Here is a 14,210-nt window from a genome sequence, read left to right as displayed (position 1 = left end):
GTAAGAAACGGTTTGCATCTATAACACTGACCTTGTACGGCCAACACAGCACGACACTCATCAGACCCAGCAGCATTTGCAGCCACGCATGTGTAATTGCCCATATCTGAGGAATCCAGAGAATTCAGCTGCAGCGTGCAGACATTATCTGAAAATGTGGTTTGGTACTTTGCTCCACTGACAATCTTAGTTCTCTCATGAAACCAGGCAACAGAGATAGGTGATGAGCCAGCTACTTTGCACTCCAAGATGCACGAAGTACCCAGCACCCCAGCGGTATCTCTCAGTCTTCGTGTGAAAGAGGGAGGGACCATTCGGTCTGTGTGAAGAAAGGCAAGAGACTCATCAGGATTTAAAAGAGCAGAAGAGACTTGAGAGAAGGAAACCGGTGAAAGGAATTCACACATGCAACATGGGGAACGGATCAGAACTAACCTGAAACATCAACCACAGCTGTACAGCTGCTTTTTCCAACATTATTTTGCACCTGGAAAGTGTATGTGCCTGCATCTTGCCTTTCAACAGAGAGAATCTTTAAGGAAGAGATTTTGTTGTAGAAGCTAAATTTGTGTTTTTGGCTGCTGGTCAACAGCTTTCCGTCCTTGTACCATTCAACTGAGAGTTCGGGAGTGCCAGCCACCTTACACTCCAGAGTGCACGTTTCTCCCACGGTCACCGTCATTGGTCCTGCCTTCTCAACAATGACTGCAGGCTCTGAAATAAAACGTGACAGCCATCTGTCAAGTTCCATTATCTTAACCATGCCTCTACTCTCAAATTCGCTCACATTGTTTCTTCCAGTGGTGTGGTTATGTTAGGCTCTCTCTCTAGACCTCAAAATGTGATTCCACAATTACGTGCTATCATGAAATTATGGGAATTATTAAGAAATGCGCTTGTGCACTAGTTGATTTCCAAAACAATTCAGATAATACACATTAGACAATGTGTATTGATTTGCATTTGACCCTCTTTAGAGCAAAGGATTCATGTTATTATGAATTGATATTCCTGCTTTATTTTTTTTAAGGTTCTAGAGCCAGTTTTTTTTTTTTCAAAGTTGTCATCCAAACAATTGCTAAATTGTTCAAAGATGCAAGTAGAAGTCTTTCCTATCAAACTTTGATCTTGGGAGTTCTTGTGAGCTTTAACAACCAGTACTTTGGAACCAAAATTTCTTTGCTGCATATGCTGGCTCCCAATAGTTTTCATGCTTAAGCAAAAGAGTCATGATTGCATCTGCTAATCCATCAAGAAAAGTAGTAGGTAAACAATCAAACAGATAGCTAATTTTTGTCAGGATCGCAGAAATAGGAAAGAGTGTTTAAAAGATCAATTAGGGGAAAAAAAAGAAGAAGAAAAAGAAGAAGAAGGTCGATTAGATCCTTTCTCTTAAACCTTTCAAATAAGAAAGTATTAGTATCATTCTAGAAGAAATTCAGAACAAGAGATTCTACCAGTGACTCTCAGTAAGTCTTCTCAGTGTTTGGCCCCACCTTCTACCAGGGAACCATCATACTATATTGTACCAACCTAAAACAGTCAGCGTGGCCATGTTTTCCCTCATTCCACCATCATTCTTGATTTGGCAGATATACTTCCCAGCATTAGCTGGTTCTGCTTTTGCAAACTGCAGAGTTGCAACATTTTCTACAAATGTAATTCTGATGTTTTCACTTTCTCTGATCACTTCTTCTTTCTCTTTAAGCCACTGGACAGAAATAGGCTGGGCTCCTTCTATGGATGCTTGTAACTCAGCAGGCTCGCCAGCCACAACGGTGAGGCTGTTCAGTTTGGAGACAAATCTTGGTGGTTCTGAACAGGGAAAGATGGGCGGAGACTGTTGAGAACATTGTCCAGATAATGGAAGAGAGAGAGAGGAAATAAGTGTTGGGCACATTCCTGCCATTTCCACCATGTGCAGGAAATAGACTTACCTTTCAATTTGACAATACAGATGCAAGTATCACTTCCCACTTCATTCCGTGCCTTGCAGTGGTATTCACCAATGTCTGAGGTTTCAACATTGAGAACGTGAATACTTGCATGGAAATTTTTGGAGGCAATCTTGTATTTCTTGCTACTTCGCAGTTGCCGCTTGTCTTTGTACCATATCACCTCAAATGGCGGTGTTCCCGAAAGTTCACACTCAAGACTAACTTCAGTATTTTTAAGGGTTTCTACTACAGGCGGGAAGCTGCTAAAAACAGGTGGTTCTGTAAAAAACAAGAATTTCTAATGAATTGGGCTATTTAATTCTATAGAATATATTTATTTCTTTGTTTTTAAGTTGGAAGAAAGAGTCAAGATACTGTAATGGGCAACGTTAGCCTTTGTAAAATCACTCCGCTTCCTTGGGAGAGAGCTCAGACTAGACCCCCTAGATGTCTTTCCAAAACAGCTCAACTTCTATCTACCTAACCTTACTAATTTATCTTGGACTATAAGGACTGATGCAAAAGTTGTAAAACAAAAACCAAACCCAAGTACCTTAATTAAATGATTTGCATGAGGTATGGAATCCTGACTTCAGGGCTGAAATTTTTTGTATATGCTCTATAACTAAGATACTTAGAAGCCACCATGATGTCTGTGATCTAATCTTCCATGTCAACAAATGTTATTGAAATAATTGCCTCACACCATGACAGACTTGGGCTTTGTGATAAAAATATTGGAAAATGACTGCAGAAAACTAGTACTAAGAGTATAGTGATATAGTTTTTAAAAAAAATAAGAACCAATTCTAGAGAGAGAGAAAAATATATAATTTTCCTCTTTTAAATGTAGGGTTAAACCCATATTGCTTGTACCATATATATATGGAGTAAAATATTGCTTGTTATTTTTATTTAAAAATTTTTTTTAATGTTTATTCATTTTTGAGAGGCAGAGAGAGACAGAGTGTGAGTGGGTGATGGGCACAGAGAGAGGGAGACACAGAATCCGAAGCAGGCTCCAGGCTATGAGTTGTCAGCACAGAGCCTGACACAGGGCTCGAAATCACAGATGGTGAGATCATGACCTGAGCTGAAGTGGGACATTTAACCGACTGAGCCACCCAGGAGCCACTAAATATGATTTGTTATTAATGATAAAGATTATCATGAGGATGATGATCCATTCGTAAGGTTATTGAAGGCAAAAATTAATTTTAAAATGCCTACTTTTTTTTTTTTTGGTATGTTTGTGAAACATCAAATTTGAATTGCTTGGCTAATGTATTGAGGTGATCAGAATTATGCCACTGGAATAACATGAAAAATATCCCAGAATGATTGGCTACGTGTAAGCAAATCTTAAGAAGAAATAACATCTGAAAAGGGAAGTAATTTTAGTTTGGGAAAAGAGTCTACGATCTTAAATGGAAGTTAAAATGACAGTAAAAGAAAAAAAGAGTTCTGCTACAGCAGGGGAGAAGAAGGTGGTTTTTAGGTAATGAGGAACAGAAGAAAGAGATTTCTACCTTTTACGATAACCTTGGTACTACAGCTTGTGCTGCCAGCAGGATTCTGAGCCTCACAAATGAAATCCCCACCGTCCTCAGTACCGAGATTGTTCATCTGTATGACAGCCACTGAGTCAATGAAAGTCATTCTGTATTTATCACTGGCTTGGAGTTCATGTTCATTTCTGTACCACACAACTCTGATTTCTGGGGATCCGGTTATCTTGCATTCAAGTCGTGCCGAGTCACCTGCTTTCACAATCTTGGATGCGTCTAATTTCTTTACAAACTTTGGTGGTTCTAGAGAGTGAAAGAAAGAGGAGATTATGGGAAAATCGATATAAATAACAAAAGCCACATTAGGTAATATGTAGGAAAGAGGAAAAGATGAACAATGCCCGGCATAATACAGTGCACTGTTAGAGAGAGGTGTACTCTCTTGATTGGGAAGATGCATTGTACAGAAAGGAGCCAGAGGTCAGACACATAAAACAATCAAACTTGCACACCTGTCACAAGCAACATTGTAGTACAAGAGTCGCTACCAACATCATTGGTAACTTGGCAAGTATATTGTCCAGTCTTGGAAGCATCCACCGAATAGAGATTTAAGAAGGTAGTTGACCCTTCCAAGCCAATGAAACATGTAGGTCCAGAGGCAAGTTCCACATCATCTTTAAACCACTTTATTTTAAATGGTGGTGTTCCTTTCAGTACTGCTTTAAATTCTACTGTAGAATCAGGTATTGCTTGTTGTCGCTCAGGTTTCACTAGGAAGCTTGGTGGTTCTATAGATGTTAAGAGAAATATATTTAATTAGATCCCTTGTAAACTATTTTGACAGTCTTATATAAGAAAACATTTCTGAAAAGAGGTGATGACCGTATATTTCTTGAACTCAATAAATATGTAGCTAAAGAAACAGAATTATTAAGACTTTTAGCTATAAAGAATACAAGGTAAGAGTGGTACATTTAAAAAGCAATCACAAAGAAGAATCAAGAAGAGGAAGAGAAGTTCTAACCTTTAACAGTTAAGATGCCACTGCACGCATCGTCTCCTGCTACATTTGAGACCCTGCATGTGTAATTTGCAGTATCTTCTAATTCCAGATTATTGACTTCCAGTGACACAGTGTTTTCATGACAGACAAGTCTGTATTTTGCACTTGTAGATATTTCTTTTCCATCCTTAAACCACTGAGCACTAATAGGAAGTGAGCCAGAAACCTTGCACTCCATACGTATAGAAGAGCCCAGAACCTTATCCATTTTGGTTAATTTTTTGGTGAATGATGGAGGAATATTTTCATCTATCCAACGCAAACAGCAAAACACATCCATCAGTATGTTGCCATTTGTTTACAAAGGGTATTAAATAGTAGAAATAAGGAAGAGAAGCCAACTAGTGCCAAAATACAAACCTAGCACTCTCAGGTAGGCATCACAGCTGCTGCTTCCAAAGTCGTTTTCCACCTTGAAAGTATACTGACCACTGTCTTGCTTCATTACCGACTGAATCCTAAAACTGGCCACGTTATTTTCAAAACTCATCGAAAAGTATCTACTGGGCACAATTTGTTTTCCATCTTTGAGCCACTTCACTTTGAGTTCTGGTGTTCCAGCCACAACACACTCCAGCGTGACTGGGTCTTTCTCAGTAACGTCAACAGATTTAGCTTTCTCTAGGATTTGAGCAGGTTCTGCAGTGAGAATTAAAAATGCAAATTAGCTGCATTGATAATTCTACGAGAACTAAGGCGTGCTTGTGAAATTGTCCCCACAGACTAAGTTCTCAAGAGAAAGGCTTACAAACCTTGCACTAAAAGGAAGGCATAACACCTCTCAATTCCTGACTCATTCTTGGCTTGACACGTGTATCTTCCGCTGTGCCCATTGTCCACAGCCCGGATCTGAAGTGTGGCCACATTGTTCACAAATGAAATATGAATGTTATCATCTTCATTGAGAATGTGATCATCCTTTAGCCAGGTTATGGAGATGGGAGGAGCACCGACCACGGTACTCTGAAAGGTGGCAGAAGTTTTCAAAACAGTAGTGACATTCTCTATCTTCTTAGTGAACGACGGTGGTTCTGTGATGGAATCAGACAGTGCGAAAAGAAGAGGGATATTTGAACTTCTCCTCGTAATCATAAAATGAAAGAGCATTACCAAATTTCTGCATGGTAGCCTGCTTCTCGTGCGTATGACTGACCTTTGAGGGAGATTCTAGTACTGCAAGAGCAGCTGCCGCCTTCATTGGATACAATGCACTGGTATTCACCAGTGTCTGAAGGGTCACATTTGGTGATATGGAGGTTAAACACAGATACTCTGCCACTTAGGGTGTACTTTTTGCTGCTTCGGATTTCCTTGTTATTCTTCAGCCACGTGACTTCAAATGGAGCGGTTCCCATCACTTCACATTCCAGCTCCACATCGCTGTCTTTCACTACTTCCACAGGCTTCAGCTCCCTGATAAAGGTGGGAGGTTCTAAGGATTCAAAGGGAAGACAGAGACTGGCTTACTCAAGGGAAGACCCAGGGCCTGGCCGGCAGCACAGCCCAAATGGAAAGGAGATCCGGTCACAAACCTTTCACTTTTAATTCAATGCTGCAGCTTGCCGTGCCTGCATCATTACGGGCTTCACAGACGTAAGTCCCGCTGTTTTCTACCCTGGCACCAGAAATTTGGAAAGTGGCTAAACCATCGATGAAGGAAATGCCATGTTTCTTAATGGCTGTTATTTCATTCCCGTCCAGATACCAAGCAACTCTGATTTCAGGAGTGCCTGTTATTTGGCATTCAAATGTTGTAGACTGTCCATTTCTCAGCACTAATACAGGGCTGGGCTTCTTAATGAATTGAGGAGGTTCTAAAGATGGGGAAAAGAGTGTGATGTTGAACATTTTTGTAAAACAAAGGCCAAAATCGCTTCCTTAAGCCTCTTCCCTCCCTCCAGGAAAAGCTAGACTAGCAAGAGAGGTGTATGCAGAGATCAGACCTTTCACAAAGAGAGTGGCTTTACTGGTTGCTGTGCCAACATCATTGCTAAGTTGACAAATGTAGGTCCCAGAGTCAGCAGCTTTGGCTGAAAAGAGCTCCAGAATGGTGGAGGTGTCATCCTTCCAGACTGAGCGAGCCGCTCCCGAGTGCAACTCTTTGTTATCTTTAAACCACTTTATCGTCATGGGTGCAGTACCACCCACAAGAGCCTTTAACTGAACCCTTGCATTGGGGTTGACGTCTTGTGACTGTGGCTTTTCCATGAAGTAAGGGGGTTCTGGGATGAAAGAAAAAGGAGTAAAAAGAGAAAGGCAGGTTTATTTTGGAATGGAGCAATAAGGGTGCGAATTAAGAAATGAGAGAGCAAGAAGTTCTTGATAAGTGGAGATAAAAAATGCCAACCTTTGACTGTAAGATGGCCACTGCACTGGTTGTGTCCTGCCTTATTAGTGGCAGAACAAGTATATGTCCCACTGTCTGAACCTTCCAGCTGACTGATTTCCAAGAAGGCAGTGTTGTCATGAAAAGAGAATTTGTATTTCTCACTAGCTGTTATTTCTTGGTCGTCTTTGAACCATTGGATGCTTATGGGATGGGACCCAGCCACTATACACTCTAGGTCAATGAAAGACCCTTTAATGCTGTCCATTTTCTTCAGCTTTTTGGTGAATGAGGGAGGTATGATAAGATCTATGCAATGAAAAAGCAGAAAACAACAAGAAAAGTTAGGTCAACCCAGCAATCTGCATTTTCTCTGAAACTGTAAGATGTGGAGGAGCACAGGATACCCCGTTTCAATACCAACCTAATACATTAATGCTAGCTTTGCAGCTGCTTCTGCCAACATCATTCTGGACCTCAAAAGTGTATTCTCCACTATCTCTCTTTTCTGTAGAAATAATCTTCAGTACAGAGACTGTATCACTGACGCTGATTTTGTATTTTTGGCCCAGGGTCAGCTCTTGGCCATCTTTAAACCATCTGGCTGTAATCTCCTTGGTCCCTGAAAATTTAACCTGCAAAGTGGCTGGGTCTCCTTGGGTGACATCTATAGACACAGCCTCCTCGGTGATTGTTGCAGGTTCTGTAGAAAACAAAGGGATAGGTGTGGGTTGTGAATCACTCTGCTAAAAGGCTTACATCTGCATTAGTTCCTAAAACCCATGGCAAACTTTCTGAACCGACCTTTAACTGAGAGCAGTGCAGAACATCTTTGTATTCCTGCATCATTTTTGGCCTGACAGACATATTTCCCATCATGCTTGACTTCAATGCCACTGAGGTACAGACTAGCCACATTGTTCTCAAAGGTCATTCTTATATTATTGTCTTCGGTAATTTCATCATTGTCTTTTAACCAAGTCACCGTGATTGGCAAGGAGCCCTTCAGAGTGGCCTGGAAGGCAGCCGTGCCTCCTCGAAGGGAGCTGGTACTCTCGATCTTCTTTACAAAGGTTGGAGGTTCTAATAGAAGAATAATTCTCAATCAATGTCAGCTTTACACCAAAACTAGATTTTTTTTTTTAAAGAAGAGTTGATTCTGCAGAAGAGCCAGTGCATCATTTGAACTGACACTAACCTCTTAAAGTCACGTGGGCACTGCAGGTGCTGCTGCCCACCTCATTGGTCACCCGACACTGGTATTCACCAGCATCTGCAGCTACAAACTTGAGGATCTGCAGGCTAACCAGCCGGTCCTGAACCAAGGTTTTATACTTCCTACCACTTCGCAGCGTTGTGTTGTCTTTGAACCAAGTGATCTCAAAGGGAGGTGTGCCTGCCACCTCGGCGAGCAACATGACATCGTATTCCTTCAACACCTCAATTGGCTTAAATTCCTTGGTAAAGTAAGGTGACTCTACAGAAGAGGAATTATTTTGAGTTAATGAGGGAGGAATCTATGCTACGGGCCACAACTTTGGTAAACCAAGGGGCAAGGTAGACACAAACCTTTGACTATTAAAATGCTACCACAGTGGTCACTGCCAGCCTCATTTTGAGCCTCACACATATATTCACCGCTGTCTTCGATGGCAACGTCTGTAAGTCTTAGGACCGCAGTGGACTCCACAAAAGACATTTTGTGTTTGCTGCTCTCCTTAATTTCTCTATCGTTTGCAAACCATGTTATTTTAATCGGAGGGGTACCAGTTACTTTGCAGGCCAGCTGGGTGGCATCTCCCTTCTTTAACAACTGTGATGGCTCTAACTTTTCAACAAACATGGCCGGTTCTGTGGAAGGAAGGAAGTTATGAAGAAACATGAGGAAGAGGAAAGAACCTAGAACGATGGCAGCACAAAGATGTCAAGAAAACAATGCAGACCTTTTACAAATAAGTTTGCACTGCACTCCACGCTTCCGGCGACATTGCTGACTTTACAGGTATATGTGCCCGAATCAGAGGTTTTTACTGCATAGAGTTCCAGGGAACTTTCTAAAGCTTCTTTGGTAATATAGCAGCTCCCACCAGAAACAAGCTCTTTGTCACCCTTAAACCATCTGATTTTGAGAGGAGTGGACCCTTGGAAGGTGCTCTTCAGGCAGACTGCTGAGCCAGGCAGAACATCCTTTGATGCAGGTTTAATTACAAAACTGGGTGGTTCTAAAGAAGGGGTAGAAGAAAGAATTTCTAAGAGTTAAGAGGCATGATCTAAGGGAAGAAGTCTTAATTGGAACATCATCTACATTAGAATGAAATGCAAAGTGTCCAGCCAACCTTGCACAATTAGGGCTGCACTGCTGTCTTTGCTTCCCACGGAATTTGTGGCTCGACAGGTGAAATTGCCCGCATCGTTCATGTCTACTCTGCTGATCTCCAGAGAGGCCGTGCCTTCCACAAACGCTATTCTGTACTTGTCAGAAGAAGCTATTTCTCTACCATCCTTAAACCAGGACACCCTCATTGGGAGGGAGCCAGCGATTTTGCAGTCCAGCCTGCAGGTACTGCTAACAACGCTATCCATGTTGCGCAGGGGTTTGGTAAAAAATGGAGCGATGTCTCTATCTGTTCGTGGCACAAGAAGAAAAGAAAGATGAGCATGGAAAAGGGCTCGGTGGTTTCATTTTTGCTCATTTGTTGGGTTTCAAGGGAACTCGTGGCACAGGTTTCTGAAGATACTAACCTAACACAGTGAATGTTGTTTCACAGGAGCTGCTGCCCACTTCGTTGGAAATCTCAAATGTGTATTGGCCACTGTCATGCAGTTCAGCTGAATAAAATTTGAGTTGGGCCACATTGTTTTTAAAACTTATTCGATACTTTTTACTAGCAACCAAAGGTCTCCCATCTTTGTACCATTTGGGCTTGAGTTCTGGGGTGCCTGTGACCGTGTACTCCAGTGTGGCTGGGTCTCCTGCTGTCACCTGGATCAGTTCTGCTCTCTCAACGATTTTGGCAGGTTCTACAATGGTATTAAACGGTTAGCATGCCGAAAAGTGCATTAAGGTTTCGCTTTAAACGGAAATATTGATTCTCAGTAAAAATGTTCCTACACGAACCTTTAACTATTAATTCCCCAACAGATGTTTGGCTTCCGGCTTCATTTTCAGCCAGGCATGTGTATTTTCCACCCAAACTAATCTGAATATCAGGGATTATCAGGACCGCAACACCATTAGAAAAGCTCATTTTGATTTTTCCATCTTCTTTAATGATCTCCTGTCCTTTCATCCATGCAACAGAAATGGGTTCTGACCCTCTCACGGCAGCTTGTAAGGTAACAGTTTGACCTGCTAGTGCAGTAAAATCATCTACTTTCTTTACAAAGGTTGGTGGTTCTAGTTAAAGAAAGAGAACAGACAAAACTTATCAATTCCCAAGCACTTTCAACACCATATACATCTAAGTGTTTTAATCTAGATTACATTTATCTTTCCAATATTGCTATCCCATGGTGTTGGCCAATTAGAAGAATATATTGAAATTTAAGAAGAATGACAACTCCATCCAAGAGAAAGAAGCATAGAAGACACATGGTTACCAGCTGACAAAATGATTATAGATTATTCCATAATCCACTTTTGCTATCAGAGATTAAATGTTTACAGTGATCTCAGAATAAAGACTGGATGAAGGTCACTGGCTTTGTCCCCAAGGTCCCAGGTTAAACCAAAGGTGAAACATATTTTCAAAGATTAGAAGAGAAGGCACCAGCTTTCCTTCCGTGGGTTAGGAAAGCTACCTTGACAATTTATTAAAGAGACATCATTATGTTCAAGCACTGACCTTTTAACAAATGTGTTGCAACGCAGCCACACTTCCCAACTTCATTAGCAACAACACATTCATAGTCACCCACGTCTGCACTATTGAAAGAAAATATCTCCAGGAACACAAGAGACTTCTGAGAGAACAACCTGTACTTTTTACTACTCCGAATTTGCTTCTTATCTTTGAACCAGCTAATTTCAAATGGTCCAGTGCCTGAGACTTCACACTGAAGAAGGGCATTCGTTCCTCTCACTATATCTGCAGGCTCAAGAGTTTTGATGAAAGAAGGAGGCTCTACAAAAGCACGAAAGCATCGTATAAGTAACGGGTTACCAGCAATTAAAAAGAAAATCTTGTCTCAGAAACACAAAGGACTCTGAGTAAACAAACCTTTGATAACTATTTCGGCACTGCAGCTGTCACTGCCAACATCATTCACCGCTTCACAAGAGTAATTGCCACTGTCTTCAACTTTCACATCCGTAATATCAAGCACAGCCTCAGAATTGACAAAAGACATTCGAATAGTGTTACTCTCATTAAGTTCTTTGTTATTTTTAAACCAAGTAACCTGGATCACAGGTGAGCCTTTCAGCTTGCAATGGAGGCGTGCTGATTCACCTGGGAGCATTAAATAAGAGGGATCCACCTTCTTCACAAAGGATGGTGGCTCTACAGGAAGTTAACAAAAAAGAAAAAGGAAAGAGATCTGAAGCATAAACTCCACAAAAGAAAAGTAGACATATTACAACCAAAAGACACAATACACATAAAATATCTCGATGAAAGTTCTGTAAAGGTTATGGTGCACTCAATAGCTCTCCCTGTTTCCATGATTATAAAACACTTTCCCAGTCTCTCAATTAAAAAACAAACAAACAAACAAACAAACAAACAAACACAAAACAAGCAAACTCGACTTACACAAAATACAATTTTATAAAAGAAGACAGTCAAGGGTCGCCTAGACGACGTTCTTAGAAGAAATTTTAAGCAAGCTTTGTTAATGGCAGACAGCTTTAAAAGAACAAAGTGATTTCCAAAGAAGATTGAAAACATAAAATCAAACAATGCCAGGATTTCCCCAAACCAAAACAATTTCTTGGATGAAATTATCTTAATAATAAAATGTAGGGACTGCATTGTTTGCCAAAGATTTTCAACAGCGGCATCCTTAAAGAGAAGGAAGCGAAAGATAATATTCACACATTTCTTACCTCTGATAGTCACTGTGGCTGAAGAGGAGCTGCTCCCAGCCTCGTTGGAAGCTGTGCAGACATAGGTTCCTGAATCTTTTAGTTTGGCCAGAGGGATCTCAAGCGATGCTATTTTATCTTCAAAATACATCTTATAATCTTTCCCAGGGGGAAGTTTTTGCCCATCTTTGTTCCATGTTACTGTAACTTTTCTGTCTTCGTCTACTTGGCACTCAAGGCGGATCTTCTTATTGATAGCTGATTGCACAGGCTCCAATTCTTTAATGAAACGCGGCTTGTCGATTATGATTAACTCAGCTTGGCAGATGTCAGCTCCAAACTTGTTAGAAGCTTTACAAGAATAAACTCCTCTATCTTGAACTGTAAGATTTGAGAGTTCTAAAATGTGTTTGTTTTCTGCATCTGAAATCTTGCGGTTAGGGGAAGGCAATAGTGCAGCGCCGTCTTTCTGCCAAATGGTTTCAATCACGGGGGTCCCTAACACTGTGCAGAGGAACTTGGCTGTCTTACCCACAAAAGTTGTAATGGACTTAGGTCTGGAGTAAAAGCTTGGTGGATACGCCTCTGCAAAAGAAATTTTTTCAACGTTACATTTTGTCTCCACGGAAGCTCTTGTTGTAACTATATATTCTAAGAAAGGAGATGAGTTCTATATTTAGATAGACATGAGACATTGTTTAAGACAGGATAATAAGATGAAAAGATCTGTCCAAGGAAAGGGATGAGTGAGTTCTTTATAGAGGAGTGAGACAACACCTTATGTCTCTATTAAAGGAAAGAACAAATGTTGCTTTATCTAGCAGCAACATCAACTTAATACAGTTAAAAAATTTGTCCACTTTAGTAGTTGATTAGTTGTCTGAATTATTTGATAGGTAATTCAGCTGTTACTTTAATTCTGTAAATTAGAAGACTGTGTAAGAAGATAAAGAAAATGCACCTGACTCTTCTGAAGAGTAGGGACATTCATTAAGTGATAAGAAGATCAAGTTAGTGTTGTGAAGTCGCTCTAACCTTCATGTCAACCATCAGCAACTCCTTAAATGGCCCAACTTTGAATTCATCCCCTAAATCATTTCAAACTTGTAAAAATATTTACACCAGTAATTTCCCATTTTCATTCTGCACTTTGAAGGAAGCCTTTCCAATTAAACAAAAATCTCTTCCTTCTTTTGCTCTTGTTATTTGAAAGTTCAGGTATTAGTCCTGTTACTGAACTGGCCTAATTTGGGAGAAGAGGTTTTCAAAAGTGTCCTTAAGAATACTGCCATGTAGTGGTTGCATGGAGACTCTTTGATCACAAAGTGAAACCAATAGATGGGTTATCAGGGATCTGGGTTTCTGATTTTCTGATATGTAAAAGAATTGCAGAGGTGAGGAAGCTACAGGGAACCCTGACTTTTCCAAGTCAAAGAGATGTGCTGTTTTTGCCTTTCCCCTTCATGCTTTTGTTGGAAAAGACCTGGGACTGTCCCTCCCAGATATTTAATGCATAGCTTCTCTCAAAAACACAGGTAATTGCTACCTAGACCCTAAGCCATAGTTTTTTTGTTTTGTTTTGTTTTAATGTTCATTTGTTTATTTTAAGGCAGGGATAGAGAGAAAGCAGGGGAGAGGCAGAGAGAGAGAAAGAGAATCCCAAGCAGCTCCGTGCTGTCAGCACAGAGCCCAACATGGGGCTCGAGTTCATGAACCTTGAGATCATGAACTGAGCCAAAACCAAGAGTCAGATGCTTAACCAACTAAGTCACCCAGGCACTCCTCTAAGCCATAGTTTGTAGTCATACTTTCCCTTGGAAGGAGAAAGCAAAAGAGAAAGACAGAGACAAAGAAAAGGAAAATGCTATACATTTTTTCTTTCTCCTTTAATCTTTCTTTCTTTCTTTCTTTTTCTTTCACTAATGAGGGAATTCAAACACTCAATGAGCATTAACTACTCAAAAGTTATGCTGTTGGTCAATTAGGAAACTGAGAACAGAATATTTATATAGTTGCCCTTATTTTTAAATTAATAATAAAGCCTAGGGTGAGAATCCTAGTTTGTAGTCCTGTATTTTTATTAGGATTTAACTTTCATCTTATGATTTGGCTTTTTTCAGTTTGTAATTCTGTTCTTAACTGGTTAACTGGTTCCAAATGATTAAATACATTGGGACTTTATTTTTTAGTAGCACCAAAGTGTCCTGAAATTTTTCATATTAAGTGCCATGCCAGGCCATGAGGAGTTATCTGAGGCATTTCCACAAAGCTAGTCATTTTTTAAAATAGAATGAACAAAACAACACCCTAAACCAAGCTTTCAGGTGCCACTGGTCACTTGATTCCT

General features: G+C 40.5%; 1 protein-coding gene across 1 annotated transcript in view; it reads right to left on the bottom strand.

Annotated features, from left to right (window-relative positions):
• The window catches only part of TTN (titin), a 274,200-nt gene that overhangs the window by 192,296 nt on the left and 67,694 nt on the right, over positions 1–14,210 (bottom strand). Inside the window, 24 exon segments of the mRNA XM_047870979.1 lie at positions 32–319; positions 436–714; positions 1,534–1,815; positions 1,938–2,216; positions 3,467–3,748; positions 3,958–4,236; positions 4,473–4,760; positions 4,872–5,150; positions 5,264–5,542; positions 5,665–5,943; positions 6,044–6,325; positions 6,455–6,733; positions 6,859–7,146; positions 7,262–7,540; positions 7,642–7,920; positions 8,036–8,314; positions 8,407–8,688; positions 8,781–9,059; positions 9,174–9,461; positions 9,580–9,858; positions 9,956–10,234; positions 10,683–10,961; positions 11,058–11,339; positions 11,885–12,448. Of these exon segments, the coding sequence (XP_047726935.1) occupies positions 32–319; positions 436–714; positions 1,534–1,815; positions 1,938–2,216; positions 3,467–3,748; positions 3,958–4,236; positions 4,473–4,760; positions 4,872–5,150; positions 5,264–5,542; positions 5,665–5,943; positions 6,044–6,325; positions 6,455–6,733; positions 6,859–7,146; positions 7,262–7,540; positions 7,642–7,920; positions 8,036–8,314; positions 8,407–8,688; positions 8,781–9,059; positions 9,174–9,461; positions 9,580–9,858; positions 9,956–10,234; positions 10,683–10,961; positions 11,058–11,339; positions 11,885–12,448 (7,032 nt within the window).

Source organism: Prionailurus viverrinus, chromosome C1 (assembly GCF_022837055.1).
Source record: "Prionailurus viverrinus isolate Anna chromosome C1, UM_Priviv_1.0, whole genome shotgun sequence".
NCBI lineage: Eukaryota > Metazoa > Chordata > Mammalia > Carnivora > Felidae > Prionailurus > Prionailurus viverrinus.
The sequence above is the reverse complement of the archived record's forward strand: the minus strand, read 5'-3'. Positions and strand labels throughout refer to the sequence as shown.